Source organism: Pristiophorus japonicus, chromosome 2 (assembly GCF_044704955.1).
Source record: "Pristiophorus japonicus isolate sPriJap1 chromosome 2, sPriJap1.hap1, whole genome shotgun sequence".
In the NCBI taxonomy this organism is placed as follows: Eukaryota; Metazoa; Chordata; class Chondrichthyes; family Pristiophoridae; genus Pristiophorus; species Pristiophorus japonicus.
Window position 1 is genome coordinate 116554233 of NC_091978.1, and position 27663 is coordinate 116581895.

At 44.5% G+C, this 27663-nt stretch overlaps 1 protein-coding gene across 1 annotated transcript in view; it reads right to left on the minus strand.

The window, feature by feature from the left end:
- The window catches only part of dhx29 (DEAH (Asp-Glu-Ala-His) box polypeptide 29), a 168677-nt gene that overhangs the window by 39410 nt on the left and 101604 nt on the right, over nucleotides 1-27663 (minus strand). Inside the window, exons 13-20 of the mRNA XM_070868797.1 lie at nucleotides 26969-27145; nucleotides 26547-26687; nucleotides 21218-21362; nucleotides 19857-19977; nucleotides 10002-10086; nucleotides 7522-7610; nucleotides 5019-5147; nucleotides 3209-3284 (exon numbers count right to left, since the gene is read on the minus strand). Coding sequence (XP_070724898.1) covers nucleotides 3209-3284; nucleotides 5019-5147; nucleotides 7522-7610; nucleotides 10002-10086; nucleotides 19857-19977; nucleotides 21218-21362; nucleotides 26547-26687; nucleotides 26969-27145 — 963 coding nt within the window. The remainder of the gene's footprint in view (nucleotides 1-3208; nucleotides 3285-5018; nucleotides 5148-7521; nucleotides 7611-10001; nucleotides 10087-19856; nucleotides 19978-21217; nucleotides 21363-26546; nucleotides 26688-26968; nucleotides 27146-27663) is intronic.

Below are 27663 nucleotides of genomic sequence, written 5' to 3' on the forward strand. Positions count from 1 at the left end.
TCTAGATTTGAACAGATGATTGAAACCTTCCTCTTTTAAAAAAAAAACACATATGCGAATGCCAAAATGGATACAGTGGGAGAGAGCAGATTAGCATTACAGATCAGTTTGAATAAATCACTTTTCAAAGCTAGACTATGGTAGCATAGTGGTTATGTTACTGGACTACTGGACTAGTAATCCAGAGGCCTGAACTAATGATCCTGAGACATGAGTTCAATTCCCATCATGGCAGCTGGTGAATTTAAATTCAGTTCATTAAATCAAAAAATCTAGAATTAAAAAAGCTAGTATGGTTGTCGTAAAAACCCATCTGGTTCACTAATGTCCTTTAGGGAAGGTAATCTGCAATCCTTACCCAGTCTGGTCTATATGTAACTCCAGACCCACAATAATGTGGTTGATTCTTAATTCTGAATGGTGGCTCACCACCACCTTCCCAAGGGCAATTAGGGATAGAAACATAGAAAATAGGTGCAGGAGTAGGCCATCCGGCCCTTCGAGCCTGCACCACCATGGCTGATCGTTCCTGCTTTCTCTCCATATTCCTTTAGCCGCAAGGGTCATATCTAACTCCCTCTTGAATATATCCAATGAACTGGCATCAACAACTCTCTGCGGTAGGGAATTCCATAGGTTAACAACTCTCTGAGTGAAGAAGTTCCTCCTCATCTCAGTCCTAAATGGCTTACCCCTTATCCTACGACTATGTCCCCTGGTTCTGGACTTCCCCAACATCAGGAACATTCTTCCCGCATCTAACCTGTCCAGTCCCGTCAGAGTCTTAGATGTTTCTATGAGATCCCCTCTCATCCTTCTAAACTCCAGTGAATACAGGCCCAGTCGATCCAGTCTCTCCTCATATGTCAGTCCTGCCATCCCAGGAATCAGTCTGGTGAACCTCTGCTGCACTCCCTCAATAGCAGTACGTCCTTCCTCAGATTAGGAGACCAAAACTGTACACAATATTCCAGGTGAGGCCTCACCAAGGCCCTGTACAACTGCAGTAAGACTTCCCTGTTCCTATACTCAAATCCCCTTGCGATGAAGGCCAACATACCATTTGCCTTCTTCACCGCCTGCTGTACCTGCAAGCCAACCTTCAATGACTGATGAATCATGACACCCAGGTCTCGCTGCACCTCTCCTTTTCCTAATCTGCCAGCATTCAGATAATATTCTGCCTTCGTGTTTTTGCCCCCAAAGTGGATAACCTCACATTTATCCACATTATACTGCATCTGCCATGTATTTGCCCACTCGCCTAACCTGTCCAAATCACCCTGCAGCCTCTTATCGTCCTCCTCACAGCTCACACTGCCACCAGTTTAGTGTCATCTGCAAACTTGGAGATATTACACTCAATTCCTTCATCCAAATCATTAATATATATTGTAAAGAGCTGGGGTCCCAGCACTGAGTCCTGCGGCACTCCACTAGTCACTGCCTGCCATTCTGAAAAGGACCCGTTAATCCCGACTCTCTGCTTCCTGTCTGCCAACCAGTTCTCTATCCACATCAGTACATTACCCCAATACCATGTGCTTTGATTTTGCACAACAATCTCTTGTGTGGGACCTTGTCAAAAGCATTTTGAAAGTCCAAATACACCACATCCACTGGTTCTCCCCCGTCCACTCTACTAGTTACATCCTGAAAAGATTCCAGAAGATTTATCAAGCATGATTTTTCTTTCGTAAATCCATGCTGACTTGGACCAATCCTATCACTGCTTTCCAAATGTGCTGCTATTTCATCCTTAATGATTGATTCCAACATTTTCCCCACTACTGATGTCAGGCTAACTGGCCTATAATTACCCGTTTTATCGCTCCCTCCTTTTTAAAAAAGTGGTGTTACATTAGCAACCCTTCAGTCCATAGGAACTGATCCAGAGTCAATAGACTGTTGGAAAATTATCACCAATGCATCCACTATTTCTAGGGCCACTTCCTTAAGTACTCTGGGATGCAGGCTATCAGGCCCTGGGGATTTATCGGCCTTCAATCCCGTCAATTTCCTGAACACAATTTCCCGCCTAATAAGGATATCCTTCAGTTCCTCCTTCTCACTAGACCTTTGGACCCCTAGTACATCGGAAAGGTTATTTGTGTCTTCCTTTGTGAAGACAGAACCAAAGTACTTGTTCAATTGGTCTGCCATTTCTTTGTTCCTCATTATAAATTCACCCGAATCCGACTGCAAGGGACCAATGTTTGTCTTCACTAATCTTTTTCTCTTCACATATCTATAGAAGCTTTTGCAGTCATTTTTTATGTTTCCGGCAAGCTTCCTCTCGTGCTCTATTTTCCCCCTCTTAATTAAACCCTTTGTCCTCCTCTGCTGTATTCTAAATTTCTCCCAGTCCTCCGGCTTGCTACTTTTTCTGGCTAATTTGTATGCTTCTTCCTTGGATTTAACACTATCCTTAATTTCCCTTGTTAGCCACAGTTGAGCCACCTTCCCCGTTTTATTTTTACTCCAGACAGGGATGTACAATTGTTGAAGTTCGTCCATTTGACCTTGAAAGGTTTGCCATTGCCTATACGTCGTCAACCCTTTAAGTATCATTTGCCAGTCTAATCTAGCCAATTCGCGCGTCATACCATCAAAGTTACCCTTTCTTAAGTTCAGGACCCTAGTTTCTGAATTAACATTGTCACTCTCCATCTTAATAAAGAATTCTACCATATTATGGTCACTCTTCCCCAAGGGGCCTCGCACAACAAGATTGTTAATTAGTCCCTTCTCATTACACATCACCCAGTCTAGGATGGCCAGCTCTCTGGTTGGTTCGACATATTGGTCTAGAAAACCATCCCTAATACACTCCAGGAAATCCTCCTCCACCGCATTGCTACCAGTTAGGTTAGCCCAATCAATATGTAGATTAAAGTCACGCATGATTACTGCTGTACCTTTATTGCACACATCCTTTATTTCTTGTTTGATGCTGTCCCCAACCTCACTACTACTATTTGGTGGCCTGTACACAACTTCCACTAGCGTTTTCTGCCCTTTGGTATTCCGTAGCTCCACCCATACCATGGGCAATAAATCATGGCCCTGCCAGCGTCACCCACACTCCATGAATTAAAAAAATACAAATTATTTAAATGTATTACAGACACAGTGCTGCACTGGCTGCACAGCAAAGGGTCCTCTCAGCCATTACAAAAAGTCTGAAATATTTATAAGTAAATATTACCATGATATGAAGGCAAAGCTCTTCCAAGGGAACTCGTAAGATTTCTGGGACAGAGTAATCTATGAAATTGTCATACCTGGAGGAATAAAGCAAATTATGTTACTCCTTAAAAATATGGGACCCAACTTAAAATAACGTCATTAATAGGTGGATATTTTATACCAAAAACACAACAGCTAATTCCAAATATTATCAAAGCAAGCCTATCTGCACAATTAAAAGCCTTTCATCTGGAGTGCAAATAACACATCAAAGTGTCTGTGAGGCAAAAAAAATCCTAAATTAAAAACAAATTACTGCTGACTTAATAATACTGATTTCCTGCAATGACAATACAAGTAGCAAAATTATGAATCTCCAAGCAGTAAAAGAAGTACAAAGAACAAGCAGCAAGCTCCATAACAACCACCAATAAAACTGCTTAAAAATACAATAAATTCAGTGGCAATCTTGGTTCTTAGATCTAATGATTTAACAAAAGAAAACACTATACTTACTCTTACCCATACAGTCGACTTTGCCGTCTTGGAAAACCATGCAACAGTTCTTATCTTGGGGTTGGGAACCGAGTGCTGCTTTATTCTCACAGCTAATATTGTGTACCTGAGGATTCCCTGAATGAAGAGCTCAACGTAATGACCAATTCCCAAAATGTATCCGTGACATTCTGTGGCAAGCACTCTGCGGATAACACCCAGAATGTACTGATTTCACTCCACTGACTACAACTCACTCAACATGGCTCAAGGCAACCAACTACTCAATCTAATGGACAAGACAGGTCTTAAAACAAAAAAATCATGAATGCACTTCATAAAGAACCCTCAAGGCATACAACACATGTTAAGAAAATAAAACATTGGAATTTATGATTGATAGCCAAGCTAGCCAACTTGCTGTTTGTAAGTCCTCCCAATTCCTCGATTTGGAAAAAGTCCAACAGTACTAAAATCCAGAGGAGGTCATAAGTGAATACTTCTGATGGTAGCTATCAACATGTTTTATAGAAAAGCATGTTTTGAACAATACCGGATAAGATGAGCAAAACAAATGTAACTATATACACGAGTTTGTAATAAATAATGCAATAATAGTGCAAGTGTGTTATATGTTGCACAGAACCAACCCGGACACTCAACAGCACCATCCCAGCCTCCATTTCTGAAGTCTGACCCAGGAACACCTCGAACCACCTAAATGTCAAGTAAAAGGAAGCCAAACTTGTACTATCCCTGATTGAACTTGGGCTTCTCGTCCTCCTCTAGATCCCAATCTGTACCCCTGTAATGTATTCCTCCCATTCCCAATTAAATGCTCAAATCTTTCGGATGAGACGTTAAACCGAGGCCTCGTCTGCTCTCTCAGGGGGATGCAAGAGATCCCAAGGCACTATTCTGAAGAAGAGCAGGGGAGTTATCCCCAGTGTCCTGGCCAATATTTATCTCTCAATCAACATCACTAAAAACAGATTGCTGTTTGTGGGAGCTTGCTGTGTGCAAATTGGCTGCTGCGTTTCCTACATTCCAAAGTCATTACACTTTTTTTTTTAAAGTACTTAATTGGCTTTAAACCGCTTTGGAACATCCAGTGGTCGTGAAAGGCACTATATAAATGCAAGCCTTCCTTTCTCCAGTGCTCCACTCATCACCTAGCTGTTCCACATTCCCTGGAACAATATTGTCAGAGACATGCTACTTCATTAAAATTACAAATTTCAAAAAACAAAAATTGAAAAACTCTCCCACTACTAAAATCTTAGATTAAAAAGTACATTACCATTTTAGATATGAGTAATGTTACAGATTTTCACCTTGCTTGTGTGTACAAACGGAAACAGAATCCCTCTCGGACACGCCCAGCTCGACCCTGCCTCTGAAGAGCATTGGCTTTGCTGATAAAGGTCTCCACCAACGAGCTCATTTGGCTACTTTCATGATACCTACAAACATTTAAAATGTGTGTATATTTATACAAACATGTAACCTGTTATTTTAAAAGCTATGAAAAATATTCAGTACTTGGTTAATTTAATATTGATGTAATTCAGTTGCATACACTGGACTGGTATTTGCAGTCTCTGAGTACACCGTTGTATTCCATTTCAAAGGCCCCGCAACTTCTGGGCGCATGCGTAAAATCCGGAACTTGCAATCTGTCAAGGTATGCCTTGACAGATCATCCAAACCAACTGGAAACACTATTTCTGGAACAGAGTTGGGATATTTGCCCAAGAACTACCCAGCAATTGCCCACAAAACTCTTACAGCTGGTAAAAACATATAAACCTTTTTTATTCGTTCCTGGGATGTGGGCATCCCTGGCATTTATTGCCCATCCCCAATTGCCCTCGAGAAGGTGGCAGTGAGCCGTAATTTCAGAGGGCAGTTAAGAGTCACATATAGGCCAGACCAGGTAAGGATGGCAGATTTCCTTCCCAAAAGGACATTAGTGAACCAAATGGGTTGTTACGACAATCCAGTATTTCATGGTCACCTTTACTGATACAGGTTGGACTTGTCTTATCCGACACCCTCGGGACCTGGCCTGTGCTGGATAAGGGATTTTGCCGGATATGGGGAGATCAGCATTTGGGGTCCAGCTTCGGTGCCTCTGCGACACTTGGCCTCCTTCTGCCCCATCGTGGTTTATCCCACAGGATATACCAGCTGTGCATCTCCAAGACTCACTCCTAGAACATTCAAAGTAATGAAGAGGTCTTTTCTTTTTGTTTGGCAGAGCACCAAGGGCAGCGGGGAGGGGAGGAGCGGCCGGCCCGAGGATGTGGCCCGCCAGCCTGACCCCGGAGGGAGTGCCGAGGGCAGCGGGGAAGGAAGGAGCAACCGGCCGGCCCCAGGTCGCGGCACGTCGGCCCAACCCAGGCCAGGGCATGGGAGGCAGGTCCAATGGGACTGTGTGCTGAGCCAGGATCACGTTAAGAGTAAGCCCGCCCAGCGTAAGCAAAGCTACAGGAGAGCGAAAAATTTTCTGGGGGGTTTAAATATATTTCTTTAAAAAAAACTTTTATCAAGCTTTTATTTATAATTTAATTCAAAACATAACTGGTAGTACAGGTTGAACTTCTCTTTCCCCAGCTGCCGTGGTGGAATTTGAACTCATGTCTCCGGATCATTAGTCCAGGCCTCTGGATTACTAATCTAATAACATTACCGCTATGCTACTGTACCCCTAAATTAAACATTTAAAAATCAAAATTATGCACACACACAATAAGTTAGCTTATGCAAAGATTGGCCCAGATTAAGGGGCTCAATTTTCCCCAAAGCATTTTTTTTTAGCATATTTGAAGAGTTCTCTCTCTCTCTCTCCGAGAATGGGACCGAGAATGGGAACAGATTGTGTGTGAGAACCGGGAACCGAAAATAGGACCGGACAGCCTTCGGGCGGGGTTGGAAGTCAGTTGTTGCTATGTGTTTTTCAATTACGTGTGTATCCGGCCATCTGCTGCACCGCTTTCCCTACCTGCGCCGATTTCCTTAACTCTTGGAAAGGTTTTTCAAGACAGGCCACATACGCTGGCCTAATCAGAACTGGAGTAACTCTCAGCTGGCCAAACTTCCTTAAATGACCAGAAGTGGAGCAGGTGGCTGGTTATGCCCCCTTTGGCTCAAAAAAAAACTGACTTAAAAAATTTGTAACTAACTGAGTTACACTGGTGCAAATTGATTGTGGAAACTGGGGATTTTTAAGTTAGGCCAAAAAAAGCAGCCCGCTCCCAAAAAAACGGCGCAAATACTGGAGAAAATTGGCCTAATGTTTAAAATTATCAAAAATTTTAATTTTTATTCAGGTTGATGTAATGGAGAGACTTATGAATAAAACTGAAATTCAGTACATTTATATTTATTAGAATTATGTGAATTGTTCAATTATTTGGGGATTCCATTGTATCTAATTCGGGGATTCCCTTTGTGAATGACTGCAATGGAATCCTCCTTTGTGATTGGAGGACCAAGCCCACATGATCCCAGAGACGCTTCTGAACCGCCTGCGTCCCTGGGATCCGTGGGCCTTTACGCAGACGTCCGCCTGGAGGCCAGAGACTGGATGCAGGTTCAGATTTGTTTCGCGGGTCAGAAGCGTTCTCTGGAGGTACGTCTCTGACCATAATTTCTACCCCAATATATATTGCAGAACAGATTACTATTTGATACTTTAACCTTAACTATTAACAAAAATTGAGAATTGTTTGTAATTATACTGCTTTGTACTTTTATTGAACAAAATCTGAAAGGTAGTTATAACCTAGTCAGTGTTTAAAAGAATGTTGACAAAATACCTGGTTGTAAACAAACCTGTTTTCTTTAGTCTTTCCAGAATCAATGACAAAGACAACATCAGGTATTGTGATACCCGTTTCTGCAATGTTTGTTGCCAAAACAATCTGAAAAGTGAAGGATTAGACAATTAAATCATCAGCTACAAAGGATTTCCTAATTTTTCCCGCATTAAGTTTCAAGTTATACCACCATCTTGCAGCATTCAGTTGTGATAAACACAACCTCACTTGACCACAAAATACCTTATGGCTTGCTGAAAGTTAGATACAATTTTTAAACACAGAACCAATAACGGACATAAAACTCCAAAACCTTGCACCAATTCAATGACCATTCATGTTCATGTCATTTATATCATGTTAAATCCATTCATTTAAAAAGTCGTGCTGAACTTTTCACCTCTTCCAGTGAGCCAGCATATCACATTACAAGATATATTAACAAGCCATGATAAATTACTATTTCCTTCAAAGCGTTTACTAATTTGGAGCAAATGGATTTATTTTTATTACAATGCCTTCCAAAAGGTTAGATGAGGAACAGAAAACACTGAATGAAGTTGTAAATGAAAACATAATTAGTGACCAAAAGATCAGATTTGCCATTCACCCTTGTGGTCGCAGTAGCAAGGGTAGCCTTCAGAGTCATTGGGCTCAAGTTTCGGCCCGAGTTGCTCCTATTTGCTTGGAGCAACTAGTTTAGAATGGAGCACCTTAGAAATTGCAATTCTCGGCATTTAGTTTGCTCCAGTTCTAGTGAGTTAAAATAGTTTCATTTTAGAAAGATTTTTTTTTCAAAAGGGGGCGTGTCCAGCCACTTGCGTCTGTTTTGCAAGTTTAGGCAGCGAAAACTTACTCCAAACTAACTTAGAATGGAACAAGTGTAGATTTTTGTACGCTCAGATAAACTTTGCCTACACTTATAAATCAGGCGTAGGGAACGAGAGATGGGGGGCGGGGGGGCAGTTTACAAAAATTAAACACTTCGCTTTTACAAATAGAGTCATCATCAATAATAAATGACAAATAAGTCAATAAATTAGCCAATAAATCAATCAAAAAAAATAAACAAATAAGAAAAGTAATTTTTTTAAAAATCAATAAATAAAAAATTAAGTTTCTACTCACTACAGCACTGGAAGCCCTCCAACAGCGTGCTGGGACAGGCCCCCCACCCCCCCAGTGTCTCTCTCTCTCTGTTAGCGAGGGGTGGGGGGGGAGAGAGGTGGGAGGAGAGAGGGAGGGGGGGGAGAGAGGAGGGGGGGAGAGAGAGAGAGAGAGGGAGGGAGGAGAGGGGGGAGGGGGGTGGAGAGGAGGGGCGGAGAGAGGAGCGGCGAGGAGAGGAAGGGCGGGGAGAGGAAGGGCGGGGAGAGGAAGGGCGGGGAGAGGAAGGGCGGGGAGAGGAAAGGCGGAGAGAGGAGGGGCGGAGAGAGGAGTGGGAAGGGCTGAGCGGGAGGGGGGTGGGGAGGCTAAACAGGCCCCCCCAACGAAGAAGCTGGGCCGCCCCCGCCGGGCGGGACCCGCCCCCCCAGCAAGATGCCGGATAGGTGGGCCCTGCCACCGACGTGAAAGGGGGGGGGGGGGGGAGGGAGGAGGGGGCACTGAACGGGGAGCGGGGGGGGGAGGGGGGGAGGCTGAACAGGAGGGAGGCCCGAGTCCCGATCTTCGCCCGGGGAGCCCATTCGGCCAGGGCTAGGGCTGGCGTGCTTCGGGCCCCTCCCACGTAGCCTCGGGGACCTGGAGCTACTCCACATGTGCGCACACTCTAGCACACATGTGCAGAGGTCCCGACACTGTTTTCAGCGCCGGGACCTGACGCCGCCCCTGACCCCTTGTGCTGCACCACGCCGAGCACGAAGACGTCCTGAGGTGCTTGCAGAATCACAAGGTAAGTTTTCAGCGCCCTTTTTATTCCAGAAAGTCGGCGCACCTTACAAAGGGCGGAAACTTGGGCCCATTGGGTGGTTCTTTTCCTTAGAGCTGCAGTTGACAAATATAGATACACGCATCCCTGAAACTGTTTTGGCTGCTTATAGGAAAAAGTGTCAACACTGCGCAAAGCATTTTTTAAATTAGTTTACGAGAAACAAGCTAGTAAGGATGAAAAAACTGAGGATCTTTTCAGGATCCTTTCCAGGCGTAGCCAACATCCAGGGATGTCAGTTTGAAAACCTATGTCTTGGGTCAATGATGTTTTCTGTTTAGTTTAATCTTAATATTTGTGTGTAAATCTCTGATAAAACCATCAGTTGTCTTCAATTATTTGCTGATAGATTTTCCCTTTGCATAACTTGCACCAGCACTCCCTTATAAAGAACTGCCATATCCTGGCTGGAATTCTTCAAATGAAGCATATGCAGCCATCAACAATTGTCTAAATATCAACATGCCATTACTACCTCTGTTTCTGCCAGTTCAGTTATGAAGACTGGAGAAACTGTGGCTAATGTAATTGGAATAAAACATTAAGAAGGGATCTGATAAAATAAGACTTACCTTCCTGACCCCTGGTGGTGGGACTGTGAAGGCTGCAGCTTGATCTTGTGATGAAAGAATCGAGTGCAAAGCAATCACTTTGTACCTACAGATTTAGTGACATAAAAACAAATTTATACAAAGGTGTAATTTAAAAATAAGAAAATCAGCCTGACAAAAGAAGTAGTCTATCAAGTTCATCTGAGGGAAGGGAGGAGAACAGATCATTTACTTGATAAACCCACTGTACCCCCAATAATACAACACCCACTCCTTCCCCCAATAATGCAACACCCCCTCCCCACACACCACCACCCACCCTCCCCAGCACATTAAAAGTCACACACCGATTTAAAAAGTATCGAGGTGTTAAGTCAACTTGTGGAGAAGGAACATACACTGATTTGTGAAAATGAGTCCAGAAACTGACCAGAGAATGTCAAGTTGAGAAATTAAACTCCAGTGGTCAATACAGGTCGAAAAACTTGAAGGACAACAAGATACAATGAACAGAATTGAATTTGCATAGGGAAACCTAGAAAGCAATCTTGGAGTAACAGTAGATATAACCAGCCAATGTGGCAAAGCAATTCAAATATATATATGGAAATAGAGCCAGAACATTAGAATATACCTACAGAGGTTCGGTTAATACTTTACAATGCACTATTCAGAACACATTGAGAATATCATGTACAATTTTGGTAACCATGCCAAAGAGAAAAACTATAAATCTTAGGCTCAGTGGTAGCACCCTCGCCTGTCAGAAGGTACAGGGTATCGGTGAGGCCACACCTAGAAGTACTGCGTACAGTTTTGGTCTCCGTATTTAAGGAAGGATATACTTGCATTGGAGGTTGTTCAGAGAAGGTTCACTAGGTTGATTCTAGAGATTAGGGGGTTGACTTATGAAGATAGGTTGAGTAGTTTGGGCCTATACTCATTGGAATTCAGAAGAATGAGTGGTGATCTTATCGAAAGATAATGAGGGGGCTCGACAAGATGGATGCAGAGAGGATATTTCCACTCATAGGGGAAATAGTCTCAGATTAAGGGGCCGCCCATTTAAAACTGAGATGAGGAGGAATTTCTTCTCTGAGGGTTATAAATCTGTGGAATTCTCTGCCCAAGAGAGCAATGGAGGCTGGGACATTGAATATATTTAAGGCGGAGATAGATAGATTTTTGAGCAATAAGGGAATAAAGGGTTATGGGGAGCAGGCAGGGAAGTGGCGCTGAATCCATGATCAGATCAGCCATGATCTTATTAAATAGCGCAGCAGGCTCGAGGGGTCAAATGGCCTACTCCTGTTCTTATGTTCTTAAGGTCACAGGTTCAATCCTGACTCCAGTGGCCTGAATACATACTGGTACATTACTGAGGGAGTGCTGCATTGTTGGAGACTCCGTCTTCCTTCTCAGGGGGATGTAAAAGATTTCATGGCACTTTTCAAAGAGAAGGGAAGTTCTCCCAGTGTCCTGGCCAATAACTGTCTCACAACCAACATCAGTAAAAAAACATATCAGGTCATTTACCTCTTTGCTGTGCATAGATTGGTTGCCATGTTACATTGCCTACATTACAACAGTGGCTACCCTTGGAAAGTACTTCTGTGAAGCACTTTGGGGTGTTCGAAAGACATGAAAGGCGCAATATAAATGTAAGCTTTCTTTCTTGTATAACACACCTCTGAACTGCTCACTTTTTAAAATACGTAAGACAAAAGTACATAGATATAGTAATGAAGACACTGTAGTTCATCACAATATACATTATGCACACTGAGGTAACTGGCAGATTTTGAACATGCTTGGAAGGGATAAAGTTGAAAAGGGTCACGGGTTTGGCTGGGTCAGGGAGTTTGTGCTTTAAGACTCTTGCAATTATGACAGTGGGTCTTTTCGGACTCCGACATTGGCCTTTGTGGAATTATAGGGGATTTCTAGCTTGTGGTCCCCCTCTGACTTTCTCGAGGGGTGATCTGGGCCTGTGTGATATATACGTGGGCTACATGCGTTCCAAGGAATGAGTTCCCGACTGCCTGGTATTTCCCTGTAGTTCCCACTGGTGCATTACCTATTTTTGCTGAGGGAAGGCAAACATTATCATGCAGCAAGCGGTGACACGACAGCGGCGCTCGTCTATGTGGTGCAGGGGAGAAAATCAGTGCTTGATGGGCAAGCCCAACAGGTATGAGCTCAGATTTGCAATGATTGAGAGAGATATAGACGTACAAATTTTTGCCCAAAAAGGATAAATGAGAAGCAAGGACAGAGTATCTGCAGCAGTGCACCCCTCCGGCCTCATCCCTCCATTATTCATGCCCAGGAAGGAATCTGTGGGCCTAGAATGGGATGTGGTACGTTTGATCCATTATTTTGATCTGGCCATTGCACATTCTGCTGCAGGTCAGGGAAAAGCTTATTTCCATACTGATCCCCATTCTTCCCATGTCGCACTCCTGGGTTTCTTGAAGACTGTTATTTTTTGATCCAGAAGCAAATGTGGTGAAAATATATTTCTGGGGATTGGCATTCACCTCAAAATCAGAAAGTTGAGGGTTCAACTCTTGGGTACATATTCTAGGCTGACACTTTAGTACAGTATTGAGAGCGTTGCATTGTTTTAGGTGGTGTCTTTCAGATGACATGTTAAACCCAAGGTCCTGCCTGTCTGCTCAGGTAGACAATGTTTGAAGAGCAGAGAATTATCCCGGTGTCCTGGCCAACATCACCAAAAATAGATCATCTGCTCATTCATCTTGTATGCTCTGTGCTATGTTATGTGCAAATTGGGTGCTCCTTTTACCTACATAAACAACTTCAAAAGTAATCTACTGGTTATAAAATACTCTGGGATGTTTCAAAGATGTTCGATTCATTACATTAATCCCAGTTCTTTTACTTTTTCAAAGAACAGGTTGAGCATCTAAAATCCGGAGTTCCAGAATCCAGAATGTTCCAGAATCCGGACTCCGAACCAATTGGTGGCAGGGTTTTCCAGAATCAGTTAAATGTTCCGGAATCCGGACCCACCAACCCTGCCAACCTCAAGGTCCCACCGCTGCCCAACCTCGGACCTCGCTTCACCACTGCCCGACCTCGGGCCTCGCCTCACCACTGCCCGACCTCGGGCCTCGCCTCACCACTGCCCGACCTCGGGCCTCGCTTCACCACTGTCCGACCTCGGGCCTCGCCTCACCACTGCCCGACCTCGGGCCTCGCCTCACCACTGCCCGACCTCGGGCCTCGCTTCACCACTGCCCGACCTCGGGCCTCGCCTCACCACTGCCCGACCTCGGGCCTCGCCTCACCACTGCCCGACCTCGGGCCTCGCTTCACCACTGCCCGACCTCGGGCCTCGCTTCACCACTGCCCGACCTCGGGCCTCGCCGCCTCTCGCTTCGCTGCTGCCTGATCTCGGGCCTCACCTCACCGCCCCTGCCCTTACCTTGAGCCTCGCCACCACTGCCCTTACCTCGAGGCCTCCTCACCAGCCCGCCCGAACACCACCTCCACGATGGGATCGCCCGACCAGCTCTTCAGCAGGCCCCACCCGAGCACCTCCCCGGCAGCAGGGCCCGCCCGAGCACTTCCCCGGCAGAGAGGCCCCGGCCGACAACCTCATCGCCCAGCGAACAACACCTCACCTTCCCCCCCCCCAACCCCCCCTTCTGACGTTCCGAAATCCGGAAATACCCGAACCTGGGCTCGGGTGTTTCCAGATTCGTGATGTCAGAAAGATGTTCCAAAATCCAGAAAAACACGAAAACCGGCTAAGCCTCGGTCCCGAGGTTGCCGGTCGGGTTGCTCAACCTGTATCAGATTGGAAAAAGGTAGATGAAACCCTCCATCCAAGCAGACAATGTTGCTGTTAATACCGGATGTTTCTGGGCCTTTATCAGACTTTTTTTGGTGTCTTTGAAGGGCAGACTGTGTGGGAGAGAATGGGAAGCCTTGATCTCAGTGTTCAGCCAAGGTTATGGAGCAGCACAGTTCCAAGCCATAACTCCCTGGAATTAAGCTGCCCAATAGCAGTGTCGAGGTATGCAAGACTGAGCCCTCCTTCCTGCTTGGCAAGCTGCAGATAGCAGAGATATTTGGAGAGTTTATTGCCTGACCAGAGAAGCCAGGATACAGATGTTTAAAGCTAGATCATAGCCACACAAATGGGTAGATTTCGTGAATATTTTGGCAACCTTCTGATTAAGAAACATGTCCTTGCTTTTGGGGAAGTTTAGCTTTAATCATCCAACGGGACTGTTAGACCAGGTTACTAGATTACAAACATAACCACAACGCGATTGTCCCCTTTCTGACCCCCATATCATCTTCATTGTAAAGACTTCCTGCTTCCACCTCCATAATATTGCCCACCTCAGAAACCTTCATCCACACTTTTATCGCCTCCAGACTCGAATAATCCAACAGATTCCTGGGCAGCCTCATATCTTTTACCCTCTGTAAACTTCAGCTCATCCAAAACTCTGCTGTCCATGTCCTATCCCTTACACCTTTGTGACCCATTCAACATCCAGTGCCTCAAACTCAAAATTTTTGTTGTGTTTGTCGCTTCATTGACTTGGTCCTCCCGATCTCTGATCTCCCTTCAGCCCTACTGCCGCCTCTCCATTCCACTGATTCTAGTCTCCTGCACATCCACACCACCCTCCCTTGGCCCCACAATTAGCAGCTGTGCCTTCAGCTGCCTAGGCCAAACAATCTTGATTTCCCTCTTTAAACTCCTCGGTCACTTCAAAGTTTAAAGACTTTGCTTAAAACCTGCCTCTTTAACCACATTTTTGATCACCCCATCGAATATCTCTTGTTAGCTTGGAATTATTTTTTTGTGATTACACCTCTGAAGTGCCATGGGATGTCCAGCGCAAAGAGGAAGAAGGCAGGGAGGAATCTTGTAACTTGGATGGAGAATACTGGGGTTTTGGAATTATTTATGCACAGAATCTTGGCTTGGAGTCGATGGGTGCCCCATGTTCTGCCAATGACCCTGATGGACATGTGCACAGTTACTATCCAAACACACAGGACCAGGCGTAGCAGTGGGAATAGTCAAGGCCCAACTCCACTCCCCTACCACCATAAGAACATAAGAATCAGAAGCAGGAGTAGGCCATCCGGTCCCTCGAGCCTGCTCCACCATTCAATGAGATCATGGCTGATCTTCAATCTCAACTCTACTTTCCTGCACTATCCCCATATCCCTCGATTCCCTTAATATTCAAAAATCGATCGATCTCGGTCCTGAATATAATCAAAGACTGAGCCTCCACAGCCCTGAAGTAGAGAATTCCAAAGATTCACCACCCTCTGAATAAAGAAGTTTCTCCTCATCTCAGTTCTAAAAGGCTGACCCCTTATTCTGAGACTGTGACCCCTGGTTCTAGGCTCCTCTGCCAGAGGAAACATCCTCCCTGCATCTACCCTGTCAAGCCCTGTAAAATATTTGTATGTTTCAATGAGCTCACCTCTCATTCTTTTAAACTCTAGAGAATACAGGCCTAGTCTACTCAATTTCTCATCCTAAGATAATCCCCCCATGTCAGTAATCAGACAGGTGAACCTTTGTTGCACTCCCTCAATGGCAAGTATATCGTTCCTTAGGTAAGGAGACCAAAACTGTACACAATACTCCAGGTGCAGTCTCACCAGGGCCCTATATAATTGCAGTAAGACGTTATACTCAAATCCTCTTGTAATAAAGGCCAACATACCATTTGCTTTCTTAATTGCTTGCTGTGCCTGCATGTTAACTTTGTGATTTGTGTACAAGGATACCCAGGTCCCTCTGAACACCAACATTTCCCAATCTCTCACCATTTAAAAATCAACCATCAAGAGGAATAACCTACATGACCATTGAAAGATAGTGTGAATGCAGACTTATTTAAACACTGTACTGGGAAAAAGATACACATCATCATCATCATCATAGGCAGTCCCTTGAAATCGAGGAAGATTTGCTTCCACTCTAAAAGTGAGTTCTCAGGTGACTGTACAGTCCAATGCGGGAATTACAGTCTCTGTCACAGGTGGGGCAAACAGTATTTGAAGGAAAGGATGGGTGGGGAGCCTGGTTAAAGGATGGGTGGGGAGCCTGGTTTGCCGCATGCTCCTTCTGTGCTTGATTTCCGCATGTTCTTGGCGATGAGACTTGAGGTGCTCAGCGCCCTCCCTGATGCTCTTCCTCCACTTTGGGTGGTCTTGGGCCCCAGGTGCCGCTTGTTGCACTTTATCGAGGAGGCTTTGAGGGTGTCCTTTAAACATTTCCTCTGCCCACCTGGGGCTCGCTTGCCATGTCGGAGCTCCGAGTAGAGCGTTGGCTTAGGGAGTCTCATGTTGGGCATGCGGACAATGTGGCCCACCCAACGGAGCTGGTCGAGCATGGTCAGTGCTTCAATAACACTGACGTTGGTGCATCTATTCCCTCAGTGGATTTGCAGGATCTTGCAGGGGCAGCGCTAGTGGTACTTCTCCAGCGCTTTGAGATGTCTGGTGTATATAGTCCACATCTCTGAGCTATATAGGAGGGCAGGCATCACTACTGCCCTGTAGACCATATGCTTGGTGCCAGATTTGAGGTCCTGGTCTTCAAATACTCTCCTCAGGCGACTGAAGGCTGCGCTGGTACACTGGAGGCGGTGTTGGACCTAATCATCGATGTCTGCCCTTGCCCCCGATAATCGGCTTCCAAGGTATGGAAAATGGTCCACGTTGTCCAAGGCCGCATTGTGGATTTTGATGACCGGAGGGTAGCACTGTGTGGTGGGGTCAGGTTGGTGGAGGACCCATGTCTTACGGATGTTTAGTGTAAGGCCCATGCTTTCTTATGCCTCGGTGAAGGTGTTGACGATGGAGTTCGGCCTCTGAGTGTGCGCAGACGTAAGCATCATCCGCATACTGTAGTTCAATGGCAGAGGATGGGGTGACCTTGGATCTAGCCTGGAGGCGGCGAAGGTTGAACAAGTTCCCACTGGTTCTACAGTTTAGTTCCACTCCAGCAGGGGAGCTTGTTAAGTGTGAGATGAAGCATTGCAGCAAAAACGATCGAGAAAAGCGTTGGTGCGATGACGCGGCCCCGCTTGACCCCGGGCCGGATGTGGATTGAGTCTGTGGTGGATCTGTTGGTCAGGATCACGGCTTGCAGGTCATCGTGGAGCAGGCGGAGGATGGTGACAAACTTTTGGGGGCAGCCAAGACGGAGGAGGACGTTCCATAGTCCCTCACAGTTGACATACAGCCAGGGTGACAGACAATAGTGTAATCAATTTTACAGATTGATTCAGCAAAGAATCAACCCCAATACCTCATGTCCCAATGGAGAGTAGGGCACCTTAACAACCAAGAGGTACAACTGGTCAGCTTTATGTAAAGTTTTATCCAATAGCCTTTTGTGACTGGAAGTTTCCTGGAATATTGTCCTATTTCCTGGTGGGGTGGGTGAATGCTCAGATGGCAGACATCAGCACTAGGTTTGGTCATGGTGAGTGTAGGTAAAGTATTCCACAGTCCTTATAGGGTTGTCTTGCTCTTTCTCAATCACCGTCTTTACCATGAAGTTGCAGCGTGTAGCAGTGGATGTTTCCTGGATAGAGGGAGGGGCATGTTTCTACTTTGTGGGAAGGTGCAGACTGCCTAGAGTGCTGGCAAAAGCGAGAGGGGAAGGTTGGAGACCCACAGGGCAAGTCATCCTGTATTTTATCTCTTTTGTCAGAGAGTTGATGTTGTGGATGTGTGTGCATGGGGGCTAAATTTTGGTCAAGTCCACCATTTTGTCCAAATCGAAGGCTTTCCTGGTCGAATAGCATTAGTCTATTTCTCTTCAGGGCTTCAAGGATAACATAATAGTTCAACAGCCCTGGTTATCAGCACCTTAGGGGCTATTTCCCAATCCCTCTTTAACAATTGAATCGTTGGGTCAGTCCTGGGAGAGGGGTGTTTGACTCCTGGTTCACTGCGTGTGGTGTGGTGGATTGGTCTATGCGGAGGGGAATACCACTGGTTGAGCCATCTTGTGTATCATCACTCCGTTGTTCAAGGGGGCTGTGTTGCTGAAGTTGGGAACAGCATTTGTGCTCCAGGTTTCTCTGTGAGGCATGGTCAGACTCTCAATTATAAGGCTCGGATATTCCTCTCCATAGAACCTGGTGCTATGGGAAGAAAACGAGAATGAAAACATACCACATATCTGCCCCCTTGACATTGTCCTGGGAATTCTGGGGGGAACCTGGGCCACACAACAGGCACAGGCCTAGAATTTCCATGGAAATGAGACATTAGAAGGTACTCCAAGCCTTCTTCTGCCTCATTTCTTCAGATTAGTTGTCCAATGTCTCCACTTTCCAACTGCCTCCCATAGTTAACAGTGTGAACAGCTGATTGAAGCAGTTCATATACTTTTTCGCTTTTACTGCTGTGTTCTCAGCTTTTGTTAATGATAGAAAACGGGAACGGAACTGGTAAGGAACTTCATTTAAGTAACTGCATGAAGCCTGCAGCTGTCAATCATCAATGCAAGAACTTGCTGTATTTCTCTCAATGCACGCAGTGTGAACAGCTGATTGAAGTTGCACTAAATATCCACTTTCCAACTACCTCCCTTGGTAGTTAACTTGCTTTTCTAAATGTTCTGCTACTGCTTCTTTAATAATGGACTCCAACATTTTCCCAACCACAGATGTTAGGCTAACTGGTCCATAGTTTCCTGCTTTTTGTCTGCCTCCTTTTTTAAATAGGGGCGTTACATTTGCAGTTTTCCAATCTGCTGGGACCTCCCCAGAATCCAGGGAATTTTGATAAATTACAACCAATGCATCCACTATCCCTGCTGCTACTTCTCTTAAGCCCGAAGGATGCAAGCCATCAGGTCCAGGGGATTTATCTGCCTTTAGTCCCATTATCTTAGAGTACCACCTCCTTAGTGATTGTGATTGTGTTAAGTTCCTCCCCCTGATAGCCCCTTGACTATCCACTGTTGAAATATTGTTCGTGTCCTCTGCCGTAAAGACTAATACAAAATATTTGTTAAGAGTTTCTGCCATCTCCATGTTCTCCATTACTAATTCCCGGTCTCGTCCTCTAAGCGACCAACATTTACTGTAGCCACTCGTCCTTTTTATATACCTATAGAAATTCTTGCTATCTGTTTTTATATTTCATGCTAGCTTACTTTCATAGTCGATCTTCCCTTTCTTAATCATTTTTTTAGTCATTCTTTGCTGGCTTTTAAATGCCTCCCAATCTTGTCCTCCCACTAGTTTTAGCCACATTGTATGCCCTTGTTTTTAATTGGATACCGTCCTTTATTTCTTTAGTTAGCCACAGATGGCTCTCTTTTCTCTTACACCCTTTCCTCCTCACTGGAATATATATATTTCAATGAACAATGGTTCCATCAGTTGGCAGTCCAGAGCTTCTGCTGCAACTGCTTGTCCCCTTGTAATACATTCAAGGTAGGCACCAAGATATATGAACTTGCATTCATGTACCCAGCCTTTAGTTAACACGTCTACAGTATCCTCATCAGTTGTGTGATAGAAATCTGCCTTCAGCACAATAGAAGGACCTACGCAGGACTGGTTGCGATGTGTCAGCCACCTAAATACTTTAGGTGTGCATTCCAGATCTACTTTTCCTCATGCAAGTGGCTTTGGGAAAAGAGATCTGGATTAAATAGCTGGTAGAGTGAGCCTTGTATATGGCATTGGAATTGGACATCTGGAACATGAAGGTGGATAGCACTTTAAAAGGAATTCTTGCATAGTTTGTTTTGTACCATTTCACAAAGTAAATTTAAATAGTAATGCAATTCAAATGTTTGTAACATACATTAAAGTGGAGAGGGGGGGGGAATTGTACCTTTTTCTGTCTTGGAACCTTTTGTCCGTAGTTAAAAGCTCATGAAGCTGCTGAATATGAGCCAGACCTGGTAAGAATACCAACACTGCACCATCAACCGCTCTGAACTGGACACTTTTTTCTGAAAGGGAATTAAATTCATTAACTCAAACTAATTATTATATTCCATTGCAAGTTCTGGCCATCAATATTTGCATGCAAATTTTTTTCCTTGCGGTCACCTCCAAAATTCCCCACGGATCAATTTTTCACCCCCTCCTCTGCATGCTGCCCCTTAACAACATATTCTGCAGGCAGCTTTCACATGTGCACAGATGACACCCAGTGATATTTCTACATCACCTCTCTCAATCACCTCCATCGTGCAGACTGCTTGTCCAAGATTTGAGTTATAACAAGTCATAACTTCTTTCTGGTTAACATCCAGAAGACCAAAGCTATAGATTTCAACCCCCACTTCAGTCACTGTCTCGGAATGAACCAGACCATGCACAACCTGGACATCCTGCTCAACCCTGAGCTTTAAACCCTACATTCTATCCATCACCAAAACCACTCATTTCCACCTCTGCAACATCTGCTCACCACTAGCCACATCTTAACTCCTCCACCACTGAAACCCTTATATTTGCCTTTGTCATCTCTACATGTGGTTGCTCTAAATCCTCTCCTTCCTGGCTTTCAGTGATCCTCAAACCTCAACTTGTCCAAAACTCTGCTACATTGCAACAGTGACTAGACTTCAAAAAAAATCAAGTACTTCATTGGCTGTAAAAGCGCTTTGGGATGTCCAGTTGTTGTGAAAGGTGCTATATAGATGCAAGTCTGTCTTTTTTCCCTCCAAATAGGCTAGATGGACCACTTTGTTTTGTTTGTCCTTTTTCAATTGCTCATTTATTGTTATAACCAACCAGCTTGAGTGAGGCATATTAAATAAAGACACCTCAGTATCCCAATCAGGTTAATAGAATGCACTTTAGCTTCCTCAGAAATTCAATCATGACACATGTACAGACACACTGTACTATGCATTCCATGTGTGTCTGCACATAATATTCTATCTACCTATTGGCACATAGTCTACATACTGAAGCTATAATATTTACCAGATTTATCCTGTTATTCAAACCCATCCAATTTCTTCCCACAGACAATATTTCTTTGGCCCTTTCAGCACAAGAATAATGAAAATATTTGATCATCTCCATCTACATTTAACCCTGTGACTGTTGGAAATCAAATAAAAACAGAAATGTTGGAAATACACATCTGGTCAGTAAGCATTTGTAAAGATAAAAGACAAGTTCATCATGCAACTGTGTCTTTTATTGGAACGCTATAGGAAATATTTTTTCACCTACCCAAGAAGTTAATGAGCACCAAAATAAGATCCACATTTATTTTAGTTGGATGCATGTACTGAATAGCATGACAAGTACGACGACTGTATTCTTCAAGGTCAAGAACCAAATTATTTCCAGGTCCTGTTCCTTTCACAAAATATTCCTGAAATAGATATGAACAGTGACCAATTAGAAAGAGATATGGGTATTTGAATCATAGAATCTTAGAAATTTACAGCATGGAAGGAGGCCATTTCGGCCCATTGTGTCCGCGCCGGCCAACAAAGAGCTAGCTAGCCTAATCCCACTTTCCAGCTCTCGGTCCATAGCCTTGTAGGTTACAGCACTTTAAGTGCACATCCAAGCACTTTTTAAATGTGGTGAGGGTTTCAACCTCTACCACCCTTTTAGGCAGTGAGTTTCAGACCCCCATCACCCTCTAGGTGAAGAAATGTACCCTCAAATCCCCTCTAAACCTTCTACCAATTACTTTAAATCTATGCTCCCTAGATGTTGACCCCTCTGCTAAGGGAAATAGGTCCTTCCTATCCACTCTATCTAGGCCCCTCAATGTTATACACCTCAATAAGATCGCCCCTCAGCCTCCTCTGTTCTAAAGAAAACAAACCCAGCCTATCCAATCTTTCCTCATAGCTAAAATTCTCCAGTCCAGGCAACGTCCTCGTAAATCTACTCTGTACCCTCTCCAGTGCAATCACGTCCTTCCTGTAATGTGGTGATCAGAACTGCAAGCAGTACTCTAGCTGTGGCCTAACCAGTGTTTTATACAGTTCAAGCATAACCCCCTGCTCTTGTATTCTATGCCTTGGCTAATAAAGGCAAATATTCCGTATACCTTCTTAACCAGCTTATCTACCTGGCCTGCTTCCTTCAGGGATCCTCTATACTTCTCAGTGTCCTACCATTTAATGTGTATTCCCTTGCCTTGTTAGCCCTCCCTAAATGCATTACCTCACACTTCTCCAAATTGAATTCCATTTACCACTGTTCTGCCATTTGATCAATTCATTGATATCTTCCTTCTTCATTATTAACCACACAGCCGATTTTAGTATCATCCGCTAACTTCTTAATCATACCACCTACATTCAAGCCTAAATCATTGTCATCATCATCATCATAGGCGGTCCCTCGAACGAGGATGACTTGCTTCCACATGGGTTCACAGATGTTTCAATGAAGGACCCGATGTTCCAGTCCTGAACTCCAATTGAAGGGTAGAAGATGTCTGTGAGTGGATTTTTTTAACGTGTGGTGACTGTTGCACATTAGCCACCACACGGGCTTGACAGAACTAGGTCTTTATCCAGTGGCAAGGGTTAACCAGGACGACTGGAGACCTGCTCTGCTGCACCGACCGAGTGCATACACATATCGCAGTGTGGACTGGCCCGTGCTGCCCCTGGGCACTCGGCTCTTCTGGGCCCCATACCCTCAGTCGCCGCACCTCCGCCACGATCTCTCGCCGCTCCTTCGCCACAAACTCGCTGCATCTCCACCACAAACTCTCGCCAAATCTCAGCCACTCCTCCACCCCGATCACTCGTCGCAAGTTCGCCATGACCTTCCTGCTCCTCTGCTGTACCAGGGCCCAGCCGATGCTCCTGCCCACGCTCCAAACGGCAACCTGGGTCCTGATGACGTCACCCATTCGGCCACCTCAAAGCCGTCGCACATTTGTGTCAGCTCGTACTAGAAGCTGCAGTGGCGTGCTCCAGCTCGTATACTCCCGACCTGCGGTGGTGTCCTCTCGCAGGTCAGGGTGGCTCACGATGTTGCTGGGGCCCAGCGCTCCAGCTCTTATACTCCCAACCTGCGGTGGTGTCCTCTCGCAGGTCGGAGAGGCCCATAGATCTAAATCATTGATATATATCACAAAAAACAAGGGACTGAGTACTGAGCCCTGCAGAACCCCACTGGAAACAACCGTCCAGTCACAAAAACACCCATCAACCATTACCCTTTGCTTCCTGCCTCAGCCAATTTTGGATCCTATTTGCCACTTTGAACTGGATCCCATGGGCTTTTACTTTCGTGACCAGTCTGCTATATGGGACCTTATCAAAAGCCTTGCTAAAATCCATTTACACTACATCAAATGCACTACCGTCATCAACCCTCCTTGTTACCCTCTCAAAAAATTACATTAAATTAGTCAGACACGATATTCCCTTCAAAAATTCGTGCTTACTGTCCTTGATTAATCCGTGTCTTTCTAAATGTAGATTTATCTTGTCCCTCAGAATTTTTTCCAATAATTTTCCCACCACCGAGGTTAGGCTGACTGGTCTGTAATTATGCGATCAATCCGTTTCGCCCTTTTTAAACAAAGGTACAATGTTAGCAGTCCTCCAATCCTCCGGCACCACACCTGTAGCCAGAGAGGATTGGAAAATGATGGTCTAAGCCTCTGCTATTTCCTCTTTTGCTTGTCTTAACAGCCTGGAATACATTTCATCTGGGCCTGGGGATTTATCCACTTTCAAAGCTACGAAGCCCCTTAATACTTCCTCTCTTACTATGTTTATTTCATCTATGGGAAAAGAGGGGAAACAGAAGGGATTTCAATATTCACAACTTTCAAAATTGTAATTTTACAATGTCTAAAGCAACTGTTTGCAACACAATGTTATGCACAATGTTCCCTCCATTTTTTTGTATGGAGCGGCCCATGAAGTCCTTTGAGCACAACCTTTTTTGTCGGAGGGCAAATTTTTTACAAACACAACAACAACTTTTACAAAAATGACAGCAACAACAACTAGTTAAAAGTACGATGCAACTATTTGTACTGCACTTTATTTACAGACAGGCGACAAGCCCCGCCCCCCCTCCCTCCCAGCCCAAATCAATCCATGCACATGGTGCTGAGAAGCAGGACATGAGGCTTCGACTCTCTCTCCCCCGGCTGGCGTGGGCTAGGGAAGGAGAGAGGCTGGGGGTGGGAGGGTGGGAGGGGGGGGGGGGGGGGGGTGGAGAGGAGGAGAGAGGCTGGGGTGGGGAAGGGGTTGGGAGAGGGGCTGGAGGTGAGGCAGAGGCTGGGGGGTGGGAGAAGAGAGGGGGAGAAGACGGATCATATTCTTCCAACCCCCTACAAGGGACATCATTGGAGTGGATGATATCCAGAAGTCGCGACACACTCACTATTCACTTCACACCCAATAAACCTGTTAACAATCTGTGCAAAACGCCTGCCCCATCTATGGTGGGGTGGGGTGGGGTGGGGAAGGCACGCACTTGTGCTGGGGTAAGGCATTTCGGCTAGGGAAGGCATGCACTTGGACTGGGGTAAGGTACTTTGGCTGGCCCTTGCTGTCTTCTGGAGAACTCTGTCCTCTGTCACTTCAGGAAGTCAAAGTGGATCGAGTTACAATTTGCAAAGTCAGTGAAACCTTGGGATGGGCGGTTCCAGTTACACATTCCTGTGAAACTTCAGGGTGTGGCTTATCATCCAAGGAGACCAATCAGAAACAAAGGGTGGAGCATGGTGGCCATTTTTGCAGTACAAATAAGCACGCCCTTAAAAGTATGTATATTTTTAAGGACGTGCTTATTTGTACTGCAAAAATGGTATATTGGAAACCCACTGTCTCAAATCATGAGAATCAGACAAACTCTTAAAAATCATGAAATTCGTTGCTTTTTTTACGTTTATAAATGTCATTAGTGGCTTGATTTAATCTCCATCACAGCCCTCAGAAAAACTATATTACACGTGTCTTATGTTAGAATTTTCTGTCACGTGTCCAAAAGGCTGCGTTGGCACACTGGAGACAGTGTTGGACCTTGTCATTGATGTCTGCCCTTGTTGAAAGTAGGTTCCCGAGGTATGGAAAATAGTCCACATTGTCCAAGGCCGCGCCGTGGATTCTGATGACCCGGGGTGGGGGGGGGGGGGGGGGCAGTGCGGCGGGGTCAGTTTGGTGGAGGACCTTTGTCTTACGGATGTTTAGTGTAAGGCCCATGCTTTTGTACGCCTTGGTGAAGGTGTTGACGATGGCTTGGACTTCGGCCTCTGAGTGTGTGCAGACGTAAGCGTCACATTAACTATCTAATATTGTCCAGGTCATCTCCTATTCCTTAGTAAATTCAGGCAGAAACATCAGCTTAAATTGATTAGCAGTTAAACCCAAGATGGCCATTATGTTAAGGTGTAGAGGTTTGAAGAGAAGGAATCTTCAATATACATCTGGACAAAGTTTCATGCATCCCATGCTACCTCAATCAGGTTAGTCAGAAATAATTTGCCTTCAATTTAGGGGTTCATGATGTGGTCTCCTCTACATTGGGGAGACCAAACTCAGATTGGGTGACCGCTTTGCTGAACAACTCCATTCAGTGCGTAAGCGTGACCTTGAGCTTCCGGTCGTCTGTCACTTTAATTCTCCACTCCACTCCCATTGATATCTCAGTCCTCAGCCTTCAACACTGTTCCAATGAAGCTCCATGCAAGCTCAAGGAACAACACCACATCTTTCATTTAGACACTTTACAGCCTTCTGGACTCAACATCGAGTTCAACAATTTCAGGGCAGAACCCGAGGGTTAACGGCACCCTGGAATACGGAGGATCTTGTTGACACAGATACAAGACTGTGCTTTTATCTCTCTCTCTCTTCTGGGAGTTATCACTAGTCTTTGCCAATATTTATCCCTCAATCCACATTACCAAAAAAAACAGATTTTCTGGTCATTATCGTTTGTGGAAGCTTGCTTGTGCGCAAATTGGCTGCCACGTTTCCTACATTACAACAGTGACTACACTCCAAAAGTACTTCATTGGCTATAAAGCACTTTGAGACATCCGGTGGTCGTGAAAAGCGCAATAAAAATCCAAGTCTTTCTATCACCAAGCATGTCCCCTTGATGCTAACTCAATCCTAAAAGGGACCCTGCTTACTTTCCCTTGCCCTGCTCACAACCAGTGGTCATTAGTCAACTATGATATGGAAATACACATACATAAATATCCCCATCAGAATCCATTCTAAATACAAACCTATAATAATTATGAAACTGCAATTATTTTTGTTTGAACAGTAACAGCTAAGACCAGGGAAACTTACTCAGAAAACTTTCTAATCCCAATAATGTGACGGAGTTTGCATGGTTGAAACAGAAGCATCCGAAGCGAATAATTGGTTCAAATTCAGTTGAACTCTCGTACTATCAGCAAATTCCACAAAATGTCATGTCATTGGTATGAAAACAGCTAAAAACCAAATGACCTGCTGTTCTGAAACATCTGATTACATAATATAGAATACTGCTTCAGTTGAAAGTGAATACTATATACACTGTACATCACAAACCACTTATGAACAACCTGATGCTGAAAGGTTCTTCCTCCTTTTCCAGTAACCGTCAGATTGATTTCTTCCTCCTCCTCCAAATATCGTTGGCAGTATTCAGAATCCTTTTCCAAAACATAACCAGTCTCTTCTACCACATTTTCCAAATGAAAAACCTGTATATAATTGGGGGAGGGGAATTTATGAGAGACAAATAGTTGATCTACATAGTGAAACTAAATTTAAATGGTATCTATAATAGTGCAGAAAAAAACAGAGCAAGTCCACAAAGTAAATAAAACTAAAAACAGTACATTCCTAAAAATGTGGAATACTTAGTTTGCCATATTACATACAAATTCATGGCACGACTGTGCACACATGCAAATCCTTAATGGAAAAAAAAATAGTATAATATATAAAAATGAAACATTGCGTCCTCATTCTTCGACCTTACCTGTACTGGGTAAATTCTCCCAGGGATATTGATAACAGGACAGTATCCAAAGTAATTAGCAAACTTATCACTGTCCACAGTTGCACTCATCAAAACCAGGTTTAGATTTGAACGCTTTTGCATTATCTCCTTCAAGATGATTAACAGAAAATCTGACTGAACACTTCTCTCATGAACCTACAATATAAAGGTACAATCAGGAAATCTGTTTTAAAAACAGGTTGAAACAACTAATTTTCACTTAGGGCTTATAATTGAACTACACATACCAATGTTTTGCAACAGTGCCAAAACAAAAATCAATGGGTGAACAGGTAGTGAGATTATTTCATTCAAAATTGTTAAATATCTCCCCCAGCTCAGATATCAAAGCAACAAGCTACATTGAAAATTCAAACTAATTGGACATGTTGCAGATTCATATCCTCAGCAATGTTCACACTAAACTGCAAGAACCCATACAGGCCGCTCACCGGCTTTTACATGGTAAATAATGCGCATGCGCAGAAAGTTAAAGGGACCGCACATTAAAAAAAAAGGTAGTGGTGCATCACAGGAGAGAGAGTGGAGAGCACCAGTTCAAACTGTCACAGGAGCACCCAGTCGTGCCCCGGTAACTGCCCCCAAAGGAAGTGGAGTGTGGGAAATTGCACTTCGCTTCCATTGAGAGGTGGTAAGCCAATTCTGCGGCAGGA